Source organism: Cebidichthys violaceus, unplaced genomic scaffold, assembly GCF_023349555.1.
Source record: "Cebidichthys violaceus isolate CVI_PGR_0920_01 unplaced genomic scaffold, fCebVio1.0.p SCAF_34, whole genome shotgun sequence".
Classification (NCBI taxonomy): domain Eukaryota; kingdom Metazoa; phylum Chordata; class Actinopteri; order Perciformes; family Stichaeidae; genus Cebidichthys; species Cebidichthys violaceus.
The window spans coordinates 331,962-348,830 of NW_027176528.1; the positions used below are offsets into that span (position 1 = coordinate 331,962).

The 16,869-nt window shown below is 42.3% G+C and overlaps 1 protein-coding gene across 1 annotated transcript in view; it reads left to right on the plus strand.

Annotated features, from left to right (window-relative positions):
• Positions 1–16,869, plus strand: part of LOC137883660 (inactive dipeptidyl peptidase 10-like) — a 110,028-nt gene that overhangs the window by 65,527 nt on the left and 27,632 nt on the right. The window contains exons 4-5 of the mRNA XM_068725230.1: positions 4,996–5,090; positions 5,499–5,573. Of these exons, the coding sequence (XP_068581331.1) occupies positions 4,996–5,090; positions 5,499–5,573 (170 nt within the window). The remainder of the gene's footprint in view (positions 1–4,995; positions 5,091–5,498; positions 5,574–16,869) is intronic.

The following is a 16,869-nucleotide window of genomic DNA, read 5'->3' on the forward strand; positions in this document are numbered from 1 at the left end:
TATGAAGTGAATCACAAATGTTACAGATTTAATTTAGAGAAAAGATATCAAAGTGAACTCTGCAGTATGTAAGCAATAAAACAATATGTATTTGCCTCTATAACACAATGGGCCATCCTAACACTGAGCGCAGAGAGCCGTACCATCAGCGCGTTTCCATGCCGGGGTCACAGTCAACGACTGGAATTTAAATCCAGTGTGAGCCACTATCTGTTGTCTCTGATTCTCATAAGAAGGCTCATCCACAAGACTCTTTTCCTTCAGACACCACGAACTAAAGGCACCAGATGGAACGGTCCTCTTCTCCTTTGTCTCTCTGCTGAATGGTCGAAGTTCAGCTCTTAATATTGCTGCCGTCAGGACTGACAGGAGCGCCGAGGCCGGCTCCGCTCAGTCACTCTCAGTATTCCACTTCTGAATGCCCGACCTTGCAAATGTACTCGCCTCGAACGCTCTCACACGTCTTGCATGTCTCTCCAGGACCGGAACGCAAGTCCTCGAGAAACCTTAGAAAAGCTTTCTGCATGTTTTTGCATGAGTCTCCCAAAAAAAGGTTGGCAACAACAAAACATGCCTCTCCTTTGTTGTGCAGCTCTTGAAAGGAATGAGTGGCAATGAAATCTCTCACAGATTCATTCAGCCCAACAGAGACTACAGTCCCTACCGGGTGGGACGTTTGCTGTGATTCTGTCATCTATAGTAATGGGTGGGCAGTGAACGTGTATTCAGTTTGACACCTGATGAATTTAAGTTCTATGTTTAGCCGTCTCTAGCGGCTAAAGAAAAGCTTCCTGCTGTGACTGGAATCATTGTTTGATGAGAGTTCCAGAGCAAGGAGACCGAAACAATGAGCTAAAAGAAGCTAAAATGCTCAATAGAGCTGCAGAATTGAGTAGTCTATAACACCTATTCATTTTTTCCAATGTTAATATAGAAATATTGATTCATGCAACTTTAAGATCAGAAGCCGTAATGTACTGACTCTTGTAAATTGTTTAAACCTATGTAATCACCAGGATAAAGTATCAGATTTCTCATTATTTTGCACAATTCTTTCATTCACCGCTACTCTTAAACATTGCATGTCAATAGAGTTGGGAGACTCGCAAGAGAAATAGTCCATGTTGGACCAACTCCAAAAACACTGGATCTTACAAGTCCCACAATGCAACTTGGTAGCGTCTTTTTGTTAGCTTCTCCTTGTCTGGTAAATGCCCATGTCTTTTAAACTTGATGGCCCCAGTTTGTAACAAAGGCTTTCCCTTTTAAGATGTGATGTCATCAAACCCAAACTAAGATATGACAGCATGAGAGGTTATGGGCCTGCAGAGCCACAGGAGACATTTTACATTATGCTTTTTTCAAATGCTGAGTAATGTTCTCTTTGGTAAATAATATGATCCTCATGGGTAAAAAATGCCCAACATGAGGGTGAAATGCCCATTTCTTCAATGCTTTAACCTTAGAATTCCTGATACCTCCTGAATCAACAATGTCAATTCAACAATGAAAACCAAGTCTGGTGCTTTCACTGATACTATACAGACAATATTGAAGTGTCTTAAAGCTGCATTCTCTCTAGTGTCCACCAGGGGGCGACTCCTCTGGTTGTATAGAAGTCTAGTCTAAAATGACTCTACTTCTCTCTTGATTTATTCCCTCAGTAAACATTGTAAACATGAGTTTATGGTCTCAATCTCTAGTTTCAAGTCTTCTTCAATACAGCATGATGTTCATTCAGTACATTATGCTCCATTTAGAGTCAAACAGACCATAAAGCAGGGGATGCTTTAGGGCGGAGCTACCTTGTGATTGATAGGTTGCTGCCATGGCGTTGTCCGGTCTGGGAATTGCCCGTGTTTTCATCTTAGAACTTTAACCCTTTCACAGTGTGTTTTCAGTTCATGATAGTTCATTGTCACATTTTTGTTCTTGTTTATTTATTGGTTTATTTGATAAGGAACAGTGCACATTCATAAAAAACATTGCTGTAAATGTGAATCCAGAGTTAGCCAAGAGGCTATTTGTCAGCTGTAGTCCCAAGACAGATGTTACAGATGTTGTGCTCCAACCTCTATGGTTGCCAAAAAAGAAATGACGATGGCCAAAAAAGCGAGATGGCAAAGGCAAAATGCTGACTTCAGGCTTCAAAGCAGTAGTCTAAAACTATTGTCCTCACACCACCCACCATCAGTGGCACAACAGGCGATTTTCTTTCATTCTTGGCGTTACAAAACAGGGGCGAGTCATCCGATAGCTGGGACACTTTTAATCACAGCTGAGATTGCGTGTCACCTTTATCCTCGGAGGCTTTATAGATGGAACTGTTGTCAACTCAGGAGGACAGTAGCCCCATTTTCCAATTACATTTGCTGCAACATGTTTTATACAACCATCGATTTGATACATGAACTGCATGTACAATATGCAGAGAGGACTGGGGTTTGTTTCACTGCAGGTACAGTTTCTAAATGACGAGAAGCCTTTTGAAGATTCACTTCCCTTTTGAAAACAAGCAATCCATCTGTCCATCGTATTCATTTTCCCGTCATTATACTCTCAAGTGTTTTGAGTGTTGACTAGTCTGTAGCCCTCTTGTCTGAGATTGATGCCTCAGAGCTTATTCATTGACATTTACATGAGATAGGGACCCTGAAATGATTTAGACCTGTCAAATGCATTAATGGGATTCTGGCCTCTGTAGTGTTGGTTAGGGATTACACTGGAGTTATTGCACAGGCAGTTCTGTCAATGTTTCCACTGTTGGAAGTTGACGTGTAATCTCAGTGAGCCCAGCTGTCTGAGACAGATCCTCTTAAATGAGTGTGTATTATTGTTGTCTTCTTCTCTCTCGTCTAACACTCTTCTCTCAGGGGCATCACTGGCATCTATCACTCTAATAATGTTCTTGCGTGTTGTTTTCAGAGTCATTTTGGACCTTTTGAACCCCTCCCAAGTATACTAGATGTAGGGTGTCGATATGGTCAACAGAAGAATTCCATTTTGTTCACTTGAGGCGCCGTTTTCCTACGGAGGGACCGATGAATCCCGAAGTCTGGTGCACATTTTGGTATTACAGCGCAAGATTTTTGTGCAACGAGTCGGCGTCAGTGCAGAAAACTCCCCTTTGTGTCACGACTCTGAAAGCAACCTAATAGAAGTTGGTGGAGAAGCAGATTTTGCAGAATATATTATGAGAAGATTTACACAACTAGGCTAGTCTACAGCCACGCTGGTGGTTCCATGAGGCCGATTCGAGGTAAAAACAGTGCTTTGAGCTAAATGCTAGTCTCAGCATGCTAACATGCGCTCACAATACCAACGTTAACGTATTGGTGTTCAGCAGTGTGTTAGTGTGTTAACATTTGACCCGATGAGGGCGCTCAATGAAAAGTCAAGGGATCGAGAAAGGGATTACCCTCCATCCTGAGGGAGGCCTGAATGTGTGCACCAGATGTCAATCCATCCAATATCTGTTGAGTCACTTCAAAATACAAATGTCAACGTGCTGGAGGTGAAGTCAGGATCAAACAGGATCATCATCTCGCAACCATGAATGTACAATATGTTGTGAGACATCGTTAACCCTCTGAACAACAAAACCTGCCGGCGGAATGGAAGCTGTAGCCTACACATTAATAACGTCAGATTTTCATCTTTCCTACGGTCCTTAAACACACCATGTGTGACGATCAGTTCCGCCAAAACTGAGCTTTAAATTGTGATATTTCATCAAAAACATTTTATTCTACATGTCTCATTTAAAATCGCACCAAATAAATATTTTGCTTTAACCAGATGCTTTAAAAAAAACATTAATTCTGAGCTCATAGTTCATAAGCTTCTGAGAATAGTTCAATATGCACAGAACATAACGTTTTTCCAACAACTTGTGGACACAATGTCGTATGCATACGTTTCCAGTGTTTTCCAATTTTTGTAAAATAAATTATCAAAGAAATTCTACTTGAGTTATATTTCTTATGATTCTTTCTTTCTTATAGTTTTTATGATTGATGGCATGGTAACTGTGCTATACTGCACTAAAGACATTTTGGAGTTCTCTCTCACTTCTAGGACTTTTATATTATTATTATATTATTATATAAAATCAAGGCAACAGAGAGGACAATGTGACAAAAGAGGAAACAACGACCCGATACTGCTTTATGGTTCAGAGGGTTGATAACCGTTGAATTATGATGTCATTGAACACAATCCACAGTTTTGGAGAAACATCTTAAAGCGTTGTGTCTGGTGATGGGGCGGCATGAAGCCAGGGCTAAAACTGGCAACTGTGCAGTGTTTGGATGTTAGACTTCTCATTTGAAATTGAGCACTGCTCACTGCTGAACTTTCAAACCCCAATCAGCCTAAAGCGTGCTCTAAAAATCTATACTTAAAGTAAACATGTGATGCATGGAACTGACTCAAAACATGAGCTGTTAAAACACAGCAGTATTCGGTCTCACACCGGTCCGGACGCTGGCAATGGATGAGGCTTGTCGATTTTATGCAAATCACGTCAAGTGGCCTCGTAAATAATGCAAACTTTTGAGCGCCGCATGACAGCAAATCCATGTGGCTAAGGTTGCCATGGCAACACATGTAATGTTGCGCATCGCGTAAAGTTAATGGAGGTGAATGCGGCAAGACGGCCTCACCGTGACCTCTCGTCAAGAAATCTCCGCTTTCTGAATTATTTAAAAAGAGAAGGAGCTTTAATTAATCTCCACATGCTTCGTCATCCAACAAAACATGACATTCCCCTCATGTATTCTGGGATTTGAAAATCAGCTTTAACTTTTCTCTGAGTTTTCCCAGCAAAAACAATCATCACGTAATAAATGGAATCTCACATTTAGGATTGGTTCAGGGCCATTCTGTCTCAAACAGAGCTGGTATAAATACTCAAACCCTTTAGGAACATTTAAAAGAAGAGAATAAAATGACACGCAGTACTTTGAGCATGCCTGTTGTTTTTCCCCCTCTCAGATGAGGAGGTCATCTTTCGGAGCTGGGACGGAGACATTATGAAAGTCAGCACGATCAGCAACGAGACAGAGCTCCTGCTGAAAAACACAACATTTGTAAGTGTTGTTAACTCCTGTCTTTGTTTCTTGAAAAGGTGAGGAATGTTTCCAGTGCATTTAGAATGTTCCACTCATTCCCACTGGGGTTCATAAAGCTCACAGTATAAACCAACATCGACAATAGGACACCAGGTTTTAAAAGAAACATTTGAAAGAATATTACTTGACAATTATCTGACATTTTTTACAGTGTGAAAAGTTGTATTTTCTGCTTTCTACTCTCTGAGCGTCACGTCTCACAGTTACTATGGCAACCCGCCGTTCCCTCGGCAGGTATTGACCCTGCTGAGGTCAACTCAACTTTCACTGGAGCAACGTTTGCATTGAGACAATGATGGTTTTGTGTGTGTCTTGTTGTAAGCTTTAACATAGCTCGTTATCAGACATCTCTCATTCTTCCCACAGGCAACTTTTAAGGCGTCAAAGTTTGCGGTTTCTCCAGATCTGAACTATGTTCTTCTGGGATACGATGTCAAGCAGGTGAGAACCTATTCATATTCTGCTTGCATGTATTCTTTGCTGGCGCTGGTGTTTGGCTCGGGGCTATGCTGGAGGTTTACGGTTCCTGAAGTGAAATGGACATGTGGCAACGTACACATGACTCGTTGTATTAGAGAGCACAAAAAGTAGAAAACACTTGTCATGAGATATCATTCGAACCGGTTGGCTCATTACATTTTCTCAAGCAGCGTTCGTAGCGGCCTACGAAAAATGTGCGCGCTGTAATATTACAGATATCGGAGGAAAACAATGAGAATGTAACAAGAAGTCAATGTTGATTCAGCTTCTGTACTTAAATAAAGTCACTTCTGTTGTTACTTTGACCCACAACTCAAGTTGTTCCTGAACCTAACTAAGTAGTTTTGTTGTCTAAACCTAACTAAGTTGTTTCCTGTGAGTTGTTGTTGTTTTTTTTTTTAAATACTATGCATCGAGGGGAAGTTGATATCCTGACGCTGGACTTTCGTAGGAAAACGTACAAAAAATGAATAACTTAGATATCGTACGAACGATTGTATGAAGATATGTTGCCCAGTTCATCAGTGTGGCTCATTAACGTCATTTTAATATTTAACAATTGATTAATTAAAGGAGTTTCCTAAAATGTGCAGATCAGAGCTACATTGAATGGTCCTGACTATATGGCCCGTGGTGATTGTATTGATATGTTACATATATGCGTCCTTGTTACCTGTATTAAATTAGATTTCTCCTTGTTGATGTTGCAAATGGAGCTGCCCGAAATGCACCAATTTCAGACTCAATCTGAAAATAAAGTATTATCATAACTGTTAGTAGGATTAAGTAGTTTGTCTATTCATGGGATTTTAAAACAATAAGGAAAATATCACAGTATATAGAAGTAGTACTGTTTCCACCACCATGCCCCTGTATATGCTGATAGTCGTACTACTCAGTGGTGTTACATTGAATGTAACATCAGGTGTGATATATTCTCATGAATAAATGTGTCGGTTGGGATGATGCCGTGGTTGTGTAAGTCGTATTGATCCTTATATTGTGTTTATACATTTCTGTTGTCTACTGGAGATGCCTTTATGAAAGTCCACTAACACCATTTACTGCGTTAAACACTGTGTCAGAAATAAACAGACAGAAGTGGAAAAAGCAAACTCATTATTTTATTCAGACCACATTTGGCTGTTTTCATCAGGAAATGTCCTAAAAGAAAGTAGTTGTGTCTCTCTCTTTCCCCATTTGTCCAATTTCCTTCATAACAACCTCAAATGACAGTAATATTTTCAAACTGGATCCTATGTTCCCGTGTTCTTATGTCTAAGTGACTAATGGGGACAACCCTTTTTTTGAACGTCTTCCAGTATTGAAGGAGAACGCTGAAGACGGCACGCGCTCACAGGCTGCAGCGTCCTCATATCCGGCCGACGTACCTAAGAGTGTTTGTTTCTGCCGCTGACGGGCTCTGATTGTCATTCCAAGGGTCACTCAAGAAAGAGTCAACGAGTTTGTCGTGTTGGAAAACTGAAAGCATAGCTTAGTGTTGTGCCGTCATGGCTGAATATTCATGGCGATTGTGAATTAGATGGCCGTGTTGATTTGAGTTTACGGATCAAGTGCTACTACAAGTTGAAGAGCGGACGAGGAGAGGGAGAACAAGACCAGCTGCTGCAAGGCCACAAAGCTTTGAGAGACTGGTGTGTGTGTGTGTGTGTGTGTGTGTGTGTGTGTGTGTGTGTGTGTGTGTGTGTGTGTGTGTGTGTGTGTGTGTGTGTGTGTGTGTGTGTGTGTGTACACGCTGTAGAGGGTGGGACTTGTTGCTGCCTCATATTCAGATTTCACAAACAGATCAAGCAAAAGGTAAAGTAAAAACCTTTTGTTTCTCTGTGAGGTTCTTTCCATAATGTTGTCAGCCACTTAATAATATAATACATTTTATGAATAATAATCTGAGCCTGAACTTTTAGACCTTGCAAGTCAATCAGCGGCTCCCGGTTACAGCGTTCTTCCTCAATACGGGACCAATTTCAGACATTGTTGTCCTCATTAGTCATTTAGATACAAAACCATGGGGAACATGATTATTATAATATGCAACAATTTCCTAAAAAACAATGTATAGACTGATACAAAGTAATCCCTCTCAAGCATCACTTATTACTCACTAACAGTGTGTGATGGTGTCCGTATCAGTGTAGAAGAAGTGGACGTAGTCATGGTGACGTCACCCATCGGTGTGTGGACTGATGTTTTGAAGCTTTGAGTTTGGCGATTACGTCGCCGCCAGCTTGGCTTTTTTTTTTTCCAACCAATGAATGCGGAGGAATGCGTAGTGACACCGTTTATGACTCTGGTAGCGGCAGCGACCTGTCAATCACAGTAAGCCCCGCCCTAAAGCATCCCCTGCTCTATGGTCTGTTTGACTCTAAATGGACCATAATGTACTAAATGAACATCATGCTGTATTGAAGAAGACTGTAAACTAGAGATTGAGACCATAAACTCATGTTTACAATGTTTACTGAGGGAATAAATCAAGAGAGAAGTAGAGTCATCTTCTCATTTCCTCACTGTGACGTCAGTGAAGAGGGAACAGGGAAGCTCACTGCTCGTGACTTCATGCGTCTGTGTTTTCAGGAAAAACAGAAACGATCATTTCACTGTAACAACCGTAGAAATTACAGGTCTCCACAGGTCCACTTGGGTTTGAGGAACTGAGACTCTGTCGATGACCGGCGTCGGACCGGTCCGATTGATCCTCAGTCTAATCCTGTCAGTTAGGGTCTCGTTTCACTCGTTTGGAGTATCAACTCTGTTTGCTGTGGGAGAAAATGTTGAAGGAAATCGGTGGGAATCCGATTCACATATTAAACTGGTTAGAAAATAAATAATTGGCTACATTTTTTTATTGTAGGAGGTCAAAAAATGACTTATTTTACCAATTAGTCCTTGAATCATATGAAGATTTTTGTTAATTTGTTTGTCGAGGACATTTTAATATGGCTGCTTTTCATTCATTTTTTAGCTTTTGCGCCTTTGTAGAAATGTCTCCTTAACTATTTTTCCCCAGCTCTGTATTCCCATTTCAATTTCACATTAAAATACATCCTCCATTTTACTAAACATAAAAACAGAGCACGGCACGAAACCGCAACACTGCCGTAAACCTTTGTGCATGTCACGCCCTTCTCTGTGCTCGTTTCCTGCCTCTCTGCTGTTTGACTATCCAGTAGAGGCAAACAAAAGACACAACGTAATGATCCTATCGGGTTCAATCAGTCCAATTATTTCCACTTTGTTTACGGGAAATCATGTTTTGTCTGTTTTTGTCTGGCTCTAAATAATACAATACTCATGACTCTCGATCGTCTCTGCTAAAAAATTAGTCCGGAATCGAAAAATGAAATTGAATTCAAACTGCAGATTGTCTTTGTAGTCTCTCAACAGTGTAATCATGAGCCTCGGTATTGTTGTTAAGTTCTGTCTCTCGTCGACTTTTTATCAAAGCACCAGATATTTACTGGAACCCAGCTACACTTTGTGTTATTGACTCCATCAGGATAATTTGGCCTGATTTCCCCCATTGCCTGCCATCTTTTGGGCGTGTAATTGCAGTCAGTGTATTTTCAAACAAATATTAAAAAAGGAGGATCTATCAAACACACCGTGTTGTTGCTGCTGCACGCTGTCGGTTTTCTGCAGCTTCTTAAATGAGACCGCACATCTGTTCCACTTGATGCTTCGGTGAGGCAGAGGCAGAAGCAAAGCTGCAGCGCTCGTACCTTTCATTTCAGAAGGAGAGTTGCTTTCCAAGGGTGTTCACAAATCATGCTCCGGCGGCCAAAACCACGAGTGAAAAAGAGACAATAATCATCATCAGCGTTGCTCACGGCTCATGAAAGTGAATCAAGTCCTTGGAGGCCATTGGATGATCCACAATGAGAGCACTGTGACAGATGGCACAGGGGATGAACACAAAGAAACCTGTTCAAGGTAATCCAATTTAACAGCTAACGTTATGCCAATTTTCTCATTACTTTCTCTTCTTTATACATTTTCAATAAGCCAAAAAAAAACAAACAACCTACAAAGTATTCTCTATTCTAAGATGTGTTGACGTCTGCGCCTTGAATACGGAGTCGTTACTGTGAATGTTTTAATAAATCAACTTGCTTTATTTGTTCACAAAATGCTGCAGTCGGATCGGACAATCATCATTATTACAATTATTACTATCATCAATAATACTAATCATAATAATACAATATTTATGAAATGTATATATACATTTTTTATTCATTATTTTACCCTTTTCAATGGGACTGATTACACTTTAATCCACCCTCAGCCTAACATTGAGAGCATCACACGTCCCCTCCAGATTAGCACAGTTATAGGCTAACACCAGATTAAAAATCAGGTGAGCAATCTGCTAATGCATTAGCAATTACACTCAACTGCACAGCATGCTTCACACACACAGGGACCAAACTAATAAACCCCAGTGGGCATAAAAGAGGAACTGGCTCAAACGGCTTTTTTTGCGGCGAAACAAATAGTTATAATTTGGCACAAATAATGATAATATGACACATGCAATGTGTGATTTAGAAACCAATTACAAGAGGTTTTATGAAGTACAATTGCTCTGGTGTTTTACTATGAGCTATATGAAGTCAAACCTGCAGTCAAACCAAACAATCTTTTTTTCTCTCTCCATACACTTGCACAGGTAGAAACTGTGGAAAAAGTCAACGGTCCAAATTAGTCAAAGCAATCAGTGTTTGCTCTGCTTCAACTTCTCCCGGCAGTGTCTGTTTCCTCCAGCTTCTCCTCCTCAGAAACTTTTCCTCCCCCCTGCTGTCACACACAGCTGCACTCCCAGGCTGCTCGACTCTTAAACTAGCCCCCTCAAGCCCAGCCAAGTCTCATGGGTGAGGTTCAGCTGGCTTATGAGACAAGCTGGCAACCGAAAGAAGAAAAAAAAAAAAAAAATCGCTGCATCGCTGCATCCGAGTGTCTTGGATGGGGGTTGGCGGCCGCTCTTGGCTCCTAGCAGGTAAGGTCAAGTGCCCGCTAGACAACAGACATGAAATTTAACCATCCCAGATTTACCTTCACAATCCGTGCGTCGGCGGGGGTCATCATTAGGGCTGGTTATCCGTAGACTATAGCGATAATAACCCAGTACCACGTTATATCGAGACTTCTCCAGTCAAGGGACACCTGCAATAGATCATTTTAGATCGAAAAATAACTTGCTAATTAAAAGTGTTTTCGCAGCCAATTACCACAAGCGTTCTTCCATTTAATGCAACGTGCGATTGGTCCAGTACAGCCGGGATGGCCCGTCTGCACACGGCTCTGAACCATAGACTGTATATAAGAAGACGGAGTCACTGTGACGTCACCCATCGGTTTGTGGACTGCCTTGATGAAGCCTGGAGTTCGGCCTTTTGGCCGTCGCCATTGTCGATTATGGCCGTGACCGTCTTGACTTTTTGTAGCCAACGAACAGAAGTTTTTATATTTGGAGTGACGTAGACAGTGACCTGTCAATCACAGTAAGCCCGCCCTAAAGCATACTCTTCGATATGGTCTATTTTACTCTAAATGGACCATAATTTACTTAAGTTTTAAGACACTTCTGCATTGGCTTCACTCGGCAAAACCAGAGGTTGCCGCCTGCTCTGAACACGGAGACGTTTAGAAGCTAACGGTGCAAACAGCACTAAAAGCGCTTGCAGTTAGAATAACGGACAGAAATAACCGTTTTGACACCGTTATGCTGCGTTACACAAAACGCGAAGCACATTTTCGAGTTGCGTTACTTGCGAGAGTTTACTCGCGGGGATCAGTTGTGGTTATTAGCCATGTTCTGTTTGTTCTCTTCTGCGAGACTGTCACGGGGTGTGGTGGAGGACTCAAACGCAGACATAAGGGGACGCAAGAGACGAGGGGGGGGGGAATCCAGCAGGACAGGCACACGGGGAAACCGGGAACAAGATGAGCCAAACGGGCAGGTAGATGTGAAAATGAGCTGGCAGAGAGCGCCTGAGAGGCCGGGGTTTATATAGTGAGTGCAGCGGAGTGAGCAGGTGAGAGTGATAGAGCTGATGAGGTGGGTGACTAACAGGTGCACTGAATGAGCTGATTAGGAGGCAGGTGAGAGGAGTTGTGCTGATGACTAGAGTGAGGAGAGTGTGGAGCGATGGGAGGGAATGGGCAGAGCTGTGACAAAGACATAGGCCAAATCCCAGTGTCCCCCCTAAACCCTAAACCCTGAGCCCTGAACCCTGAACCCTCAAGGACGTAACTGACGTCACCTGGTGAGTGGTTGAGTAAGGGCAAGGGCTCCAAATGGTGTAAATATGAATGGGACAGCACTTTGCTGCAACATATCACGTTCCCATGAAAACGACAAAAAAATAAGATGTATAATTGTGTGTATTTATTTTATACTTTGTACTCTCTGATTTGAACGTCTTCAGGCTCTTTCCTCACAAGATGAGGTCATTTCATAGCATCTATTTAGATGTTTTTGTCAAAACATCTTTGATGACAAAATCAAATATTTGATGAATAAATAAATAAATATCCTCTGATTTTAAGTTTATTTTTTGTTCCATTTTTAACCCTTAATGTTTCTGAGTAAATATAATAAGACAGGCTGAACACGCGTGAGCCGTCCTCTTTGTTTACCTTTTTTTTTTTAACGTCTCCATGCGTCCACTGGTTACCCCGTGTTCAACGTCACGCTGCTATGACTTGTGGGTAATTCCCATGCTGACTTACGGAAAGGGTTCATAAAAGGGCTCAAAATGTCTGCCAGAGAGCCTCAAACACTCGATGATCTGACAGTGGGACAGAACTAAACCCTCACGGACTTCGCGGGAGCGCGCCTCAAAGTCCGTGAGTCCCTAAAGGGGGGACATTGGGATCTGTCCAGAGACTTTCGCGATACAGCGGCAGGCAAATTTCTCGCCCGAATTGAAAACTTTTGCTTAGAATACCGCCGCCCGGCACGATTTTGCGTTTACTTGCGTCTGTTTGCGCACCAAAAAATTTGCATCATGCTTCGTGTGAACACAACACTGCTGTTTGCTCTTCTGTTTTTGGTTTGCAAAGGGGATAAAAATGACACCAACACTTCAAAACCCCTGAGAAGCGGAGTAGCCTCATCCATCCCACTGATGTATGGATAAACCAAACTTAAGAGGACCGCTGTCCCGAGTTATGGTTGCTAAACCGTGATTGAACGAACGCAGTTCAGAGGAGGGAATAAGGGAACTGATTTCCTGCTACATTTCTTTTACTGACTTTTAGAATACAGTACAAACCATTGTTGATTCAGAAGAACCATTCTTATCAGCCATAACGTTTGATATGTCCCCCAGTGATAAAAAAGTAAATAAATTAAAGTTAATGTATATCCTTTATTGGGATTCATTGGTAGGCAAAAACTATATAAACCCCACCATTGAGGATCAGCACTCTCATCAGTCCCAGCATGTTTACTCCACCATTTAACATGGTGTTTACAGGGTGTAGAAGACGGGGTGGAGGATTGTTTGTGCGTGTTGAGGGAATGCGCTCAGACGCGATAATCAGGCCGATCGGCTCTGTATAGGCTGGTGCTCAACTGCTGATCCACAGCACTTTTCATTTCACTATTTCAGCATTTTCCTATTGTTAGCAGATTCTGGTACAGAGGTGGAATAGTTTTTTTTTTTGTATCTGTTACTCAGGCAGATATAATTCAAATGACTGCAATGAATAATATGAGGCAGCATTTTGAAGAGAAGGAGCCAATTTCAAAACTTTCAATGTTACAATACAAACTAGTAAATTACTTCTCCTATCTAACTTTAATGGAAGGCGTCTCGTTCCATCTGTCTGTCCTTTTGATTTTGTCAACATCCGTTTATTCGATCAACTTCACATTTGGCAGATTAATTGCTGAGGACCCAAGGAAGTGCATAATAGATTGCGAGGATATAATGTGTGGATGTCCCAGGCAATCATTTTATTTGTTATCCACGTAGTCCAGGCTTTGGCTGTACTGGGTTGGATGGCGGGTGTGCTCAGGACCCAAGGGAGCGCAGTGCGAAGACGTTTAGCAGCAACACCGGAGGCCAAGCAATCTGCCTGTTCCCAACTGGCCCTGCACAGGTAGCAAATGATTACATTACATTACATTACAGTCATTTAGCAGAGGCTTTTATCCAAAGCGACTTACAATAAGTGCATTCAAGATAGGCATTCAAGAGAACTACTAGTCACCAGAAGTACATTTCCTTTTCCAAACAAGCATCTAAGAGCATGAAGCAGAGCATAACTCAGAGCCAAAGTACAGAAACAAGAGAAACAGTTAGTGCTATAAGTAATACGAATACAATAAGTGCAACAAGCTAGTATGAAAACAATAAGTGCTGAGTGGAAGGCTCAGGGTAGCACTTCCTGAAGAGGTGGGTTTTCAGCCTGATGAAAGATGGGCAGCGACTCCGCTGTCCTGATGTCAGTGGGGAGTTCATTCCACCACTGTGGGGCCAGGACAGAAAACAGCTGTGACCGGGTCGATCGGCCGCCGGGACCTCTGAGCGACGGGGCGGCCGATCGCCCCGAGGCAGCAGAGCGAAGTGGTCGGGCGGGGGTGTAGGGCTTGACCGTGGCCTGGAGATAGGAAGGAGCTGTTCCTTTCACTGCCCTGTAGGCTAGCACCAGAGTCTTAAACTGGATGAGCTCTTACAGGGAGCCAGTGTAGAGAACGGAGAAAGGAAGTTGTGTGGGAGAACTTGGGGCGATTGAACACCAGGCGAGCTGCGGCTTTCTGGACAAAGCTCCAGAGGTCTGATGGCCGACGCCGGGGCAGTAGTCCAGGCGGGAGATGACGAGAGCCTGGATGAGAACCTGCGCCGTCTCGTCAGTCAGGAAGGGACGAATCCTCCTGATGTTGTAGCGTTACCATGAAGCTTTAAAACAGCACCTACCTATAATTTCCAACACACAGGACGGCCCCTTATACATTTATTCAGAGTAGCGCTTCTTTCCCTCCGTCTAGATGTCAAGTTAAAGGTAGTTTCTGCCCTACCTCCAATGGCGTGTCACGTTGAGAGGATGGCCCTTACAATCACACCATGAAGTTGTTGTGAGCTCTTCGAATTAAGAAAAGCACAAAGACAGCTTTCTTGCAATAAGTGTAAAAGTTATGACTCATCAGTTATCAAACTACATTTCATCACAATCTGTCTAAAAGTTGTTGAGACATTTCACTCAAAACCACAAATGTTAACCCGTTGGTGGCACTAAAGGACCATGAATACCTGCATAACATGTTGGGATATTTCAGTTTGGACCACAGTGGCGGACGCACAGATCGACTTCGCTAACCAATAAATGCTATGATAAATCAGCTTTTGTTGGAGTGGGGACGACTGGAGTGGAGAAAGACATTTTACATCTTGGACATCTTCCTCAAATACAATTAGTACATTTTTCAATTTTGAATCTGTTGAAATGTAAACAACCATCTCCAAGAGGCCATAGAATGCCATTTCGCTGTATTTATAGAGACGGTATTTGGATAGATAGTACTTAGCTGGTGTTATATATCACAAATCTGACATTGAATTAGCTTACTGCTTCCTGGCTGGAAAACAAATTGCTTATGAAGCAATTATTCATGCGCTCAGTACGGCACATTTTGTAATTTACTAATGGGAACAAACTGCTTTGCCTTATTTATTATGTTGAAAAGTTAACATTTACATTAGCTAATCTGAAATCATTCAAGTACACGTGCTCTTGTTGCTGTGAAGGTAACAATGTTTGTCTACAAAGGACAATGGTGGATACTCTACTTCAAGGTACAGTGTAAAGCATTTCAGGGGATCTATTTCAAGAAGCCACGCCTCCCACTCTAGGCAAGGTAAGGCAAGGCAAGTTTATTTGTACAGCGCATTTCAACAACAAGGCAATTCAAAGTGCTTCACATAAAACCATTGAAAGCATCAAAGTGCACTTTGTACTCCATCAGTAGCTCCGATCATCTTAGACTGACCCGAGTGGGTTTAGATTGCAGCAAGTTAAAAGCCTGGTGCATCTCATACAGGTGCATTAGGTATGAAGACGCAGAGGGGAGCTGAACAAGCAGCCGCAGTCGATGAGTTGGGAGTGGTAACGGGTTGTAACTGCGCAGTTACTGTGGTGCAGCTGTTCTCTTTGTACATCCATGCTGTCCGGTCGCGGTACAGACCCCCCGCGGTTACACAGGGGGTCGGTCTACAGTGGGATGTTAGGGGGACACTACAGAGTGAAGGTGTATTCTGGCGCCTGTTGTTCTCCTCCATGTTGTCCTCCAAAGCAGCATGGCTACTGCCCAGCACCAATCGGTCGGGCGGAGATTTTTCCATGTCATGTGTTTTTTTTTTTGCTGTTCAAATCAGTCTGGATTTGCCACGAGACAAATCTGGACCGGTAGTCTGAACAAGACCTTAGAAAATAAGAGAAATTCTGCTGGCTGTCTTGTGACTTTCAAGGCTCATGGCTACTTCAGAAGAGTGGCAACAAAAGAAAGCAAAGCATTTTTGTTGTGGAATTTTGCAATATTTCCCTTTGAGCCGTTTCCCTTTTTCTAGGATATTTACATTGCTTACTGCAGCACTGAGGTTGTATTCCAACATATTATACAAAATAATCACCATCCATCAGCAACTCTTTGCGTCCTTTCTGTTCATCTCGTAGAGCTGAGATATGTGATCCAATCCTGCAGGGGGAGATAAGGGATTGTTGGCCTCTAAGGTGTGGTGTCTAAAGATAGAAACACACTGTGTACACAATCCTGGGAAACTCATTAACATTGCAGTGTGGAGAGGGCACTTGTAAGCCTGGGTACCACCTGCGAAGGAGGGAGGATTTATATAAAAAGATCACAAAAGGGATTTGTTGTGATTACAGAGAAACACACTCATGATGCTGTTGGTTTCAGCGTTTGAAATCAGATAAAAATGGACCCTCAAGCTGAGTGGGAATGCATCATCAGATGTGATAAGGTGCTGATCCCGGGCAGCTCTGCGTGATTATCATAGATACCATTGCACCTACACTTTGACTTATTTATAAATGGTAAATTGATAGTTAATTCAACTTCAGCTCATGTTTTTACTGGTAACAAACACTGGAATTATGATTAATAATGTTTTTAAGTTATCTAAACCACATTGTGTTCGTGGTCGTGTCGTCCCCGGCAGCAAGGCTGTTTCTCACAAAAACATATATTCAAAAACAAACTGCTAGTATA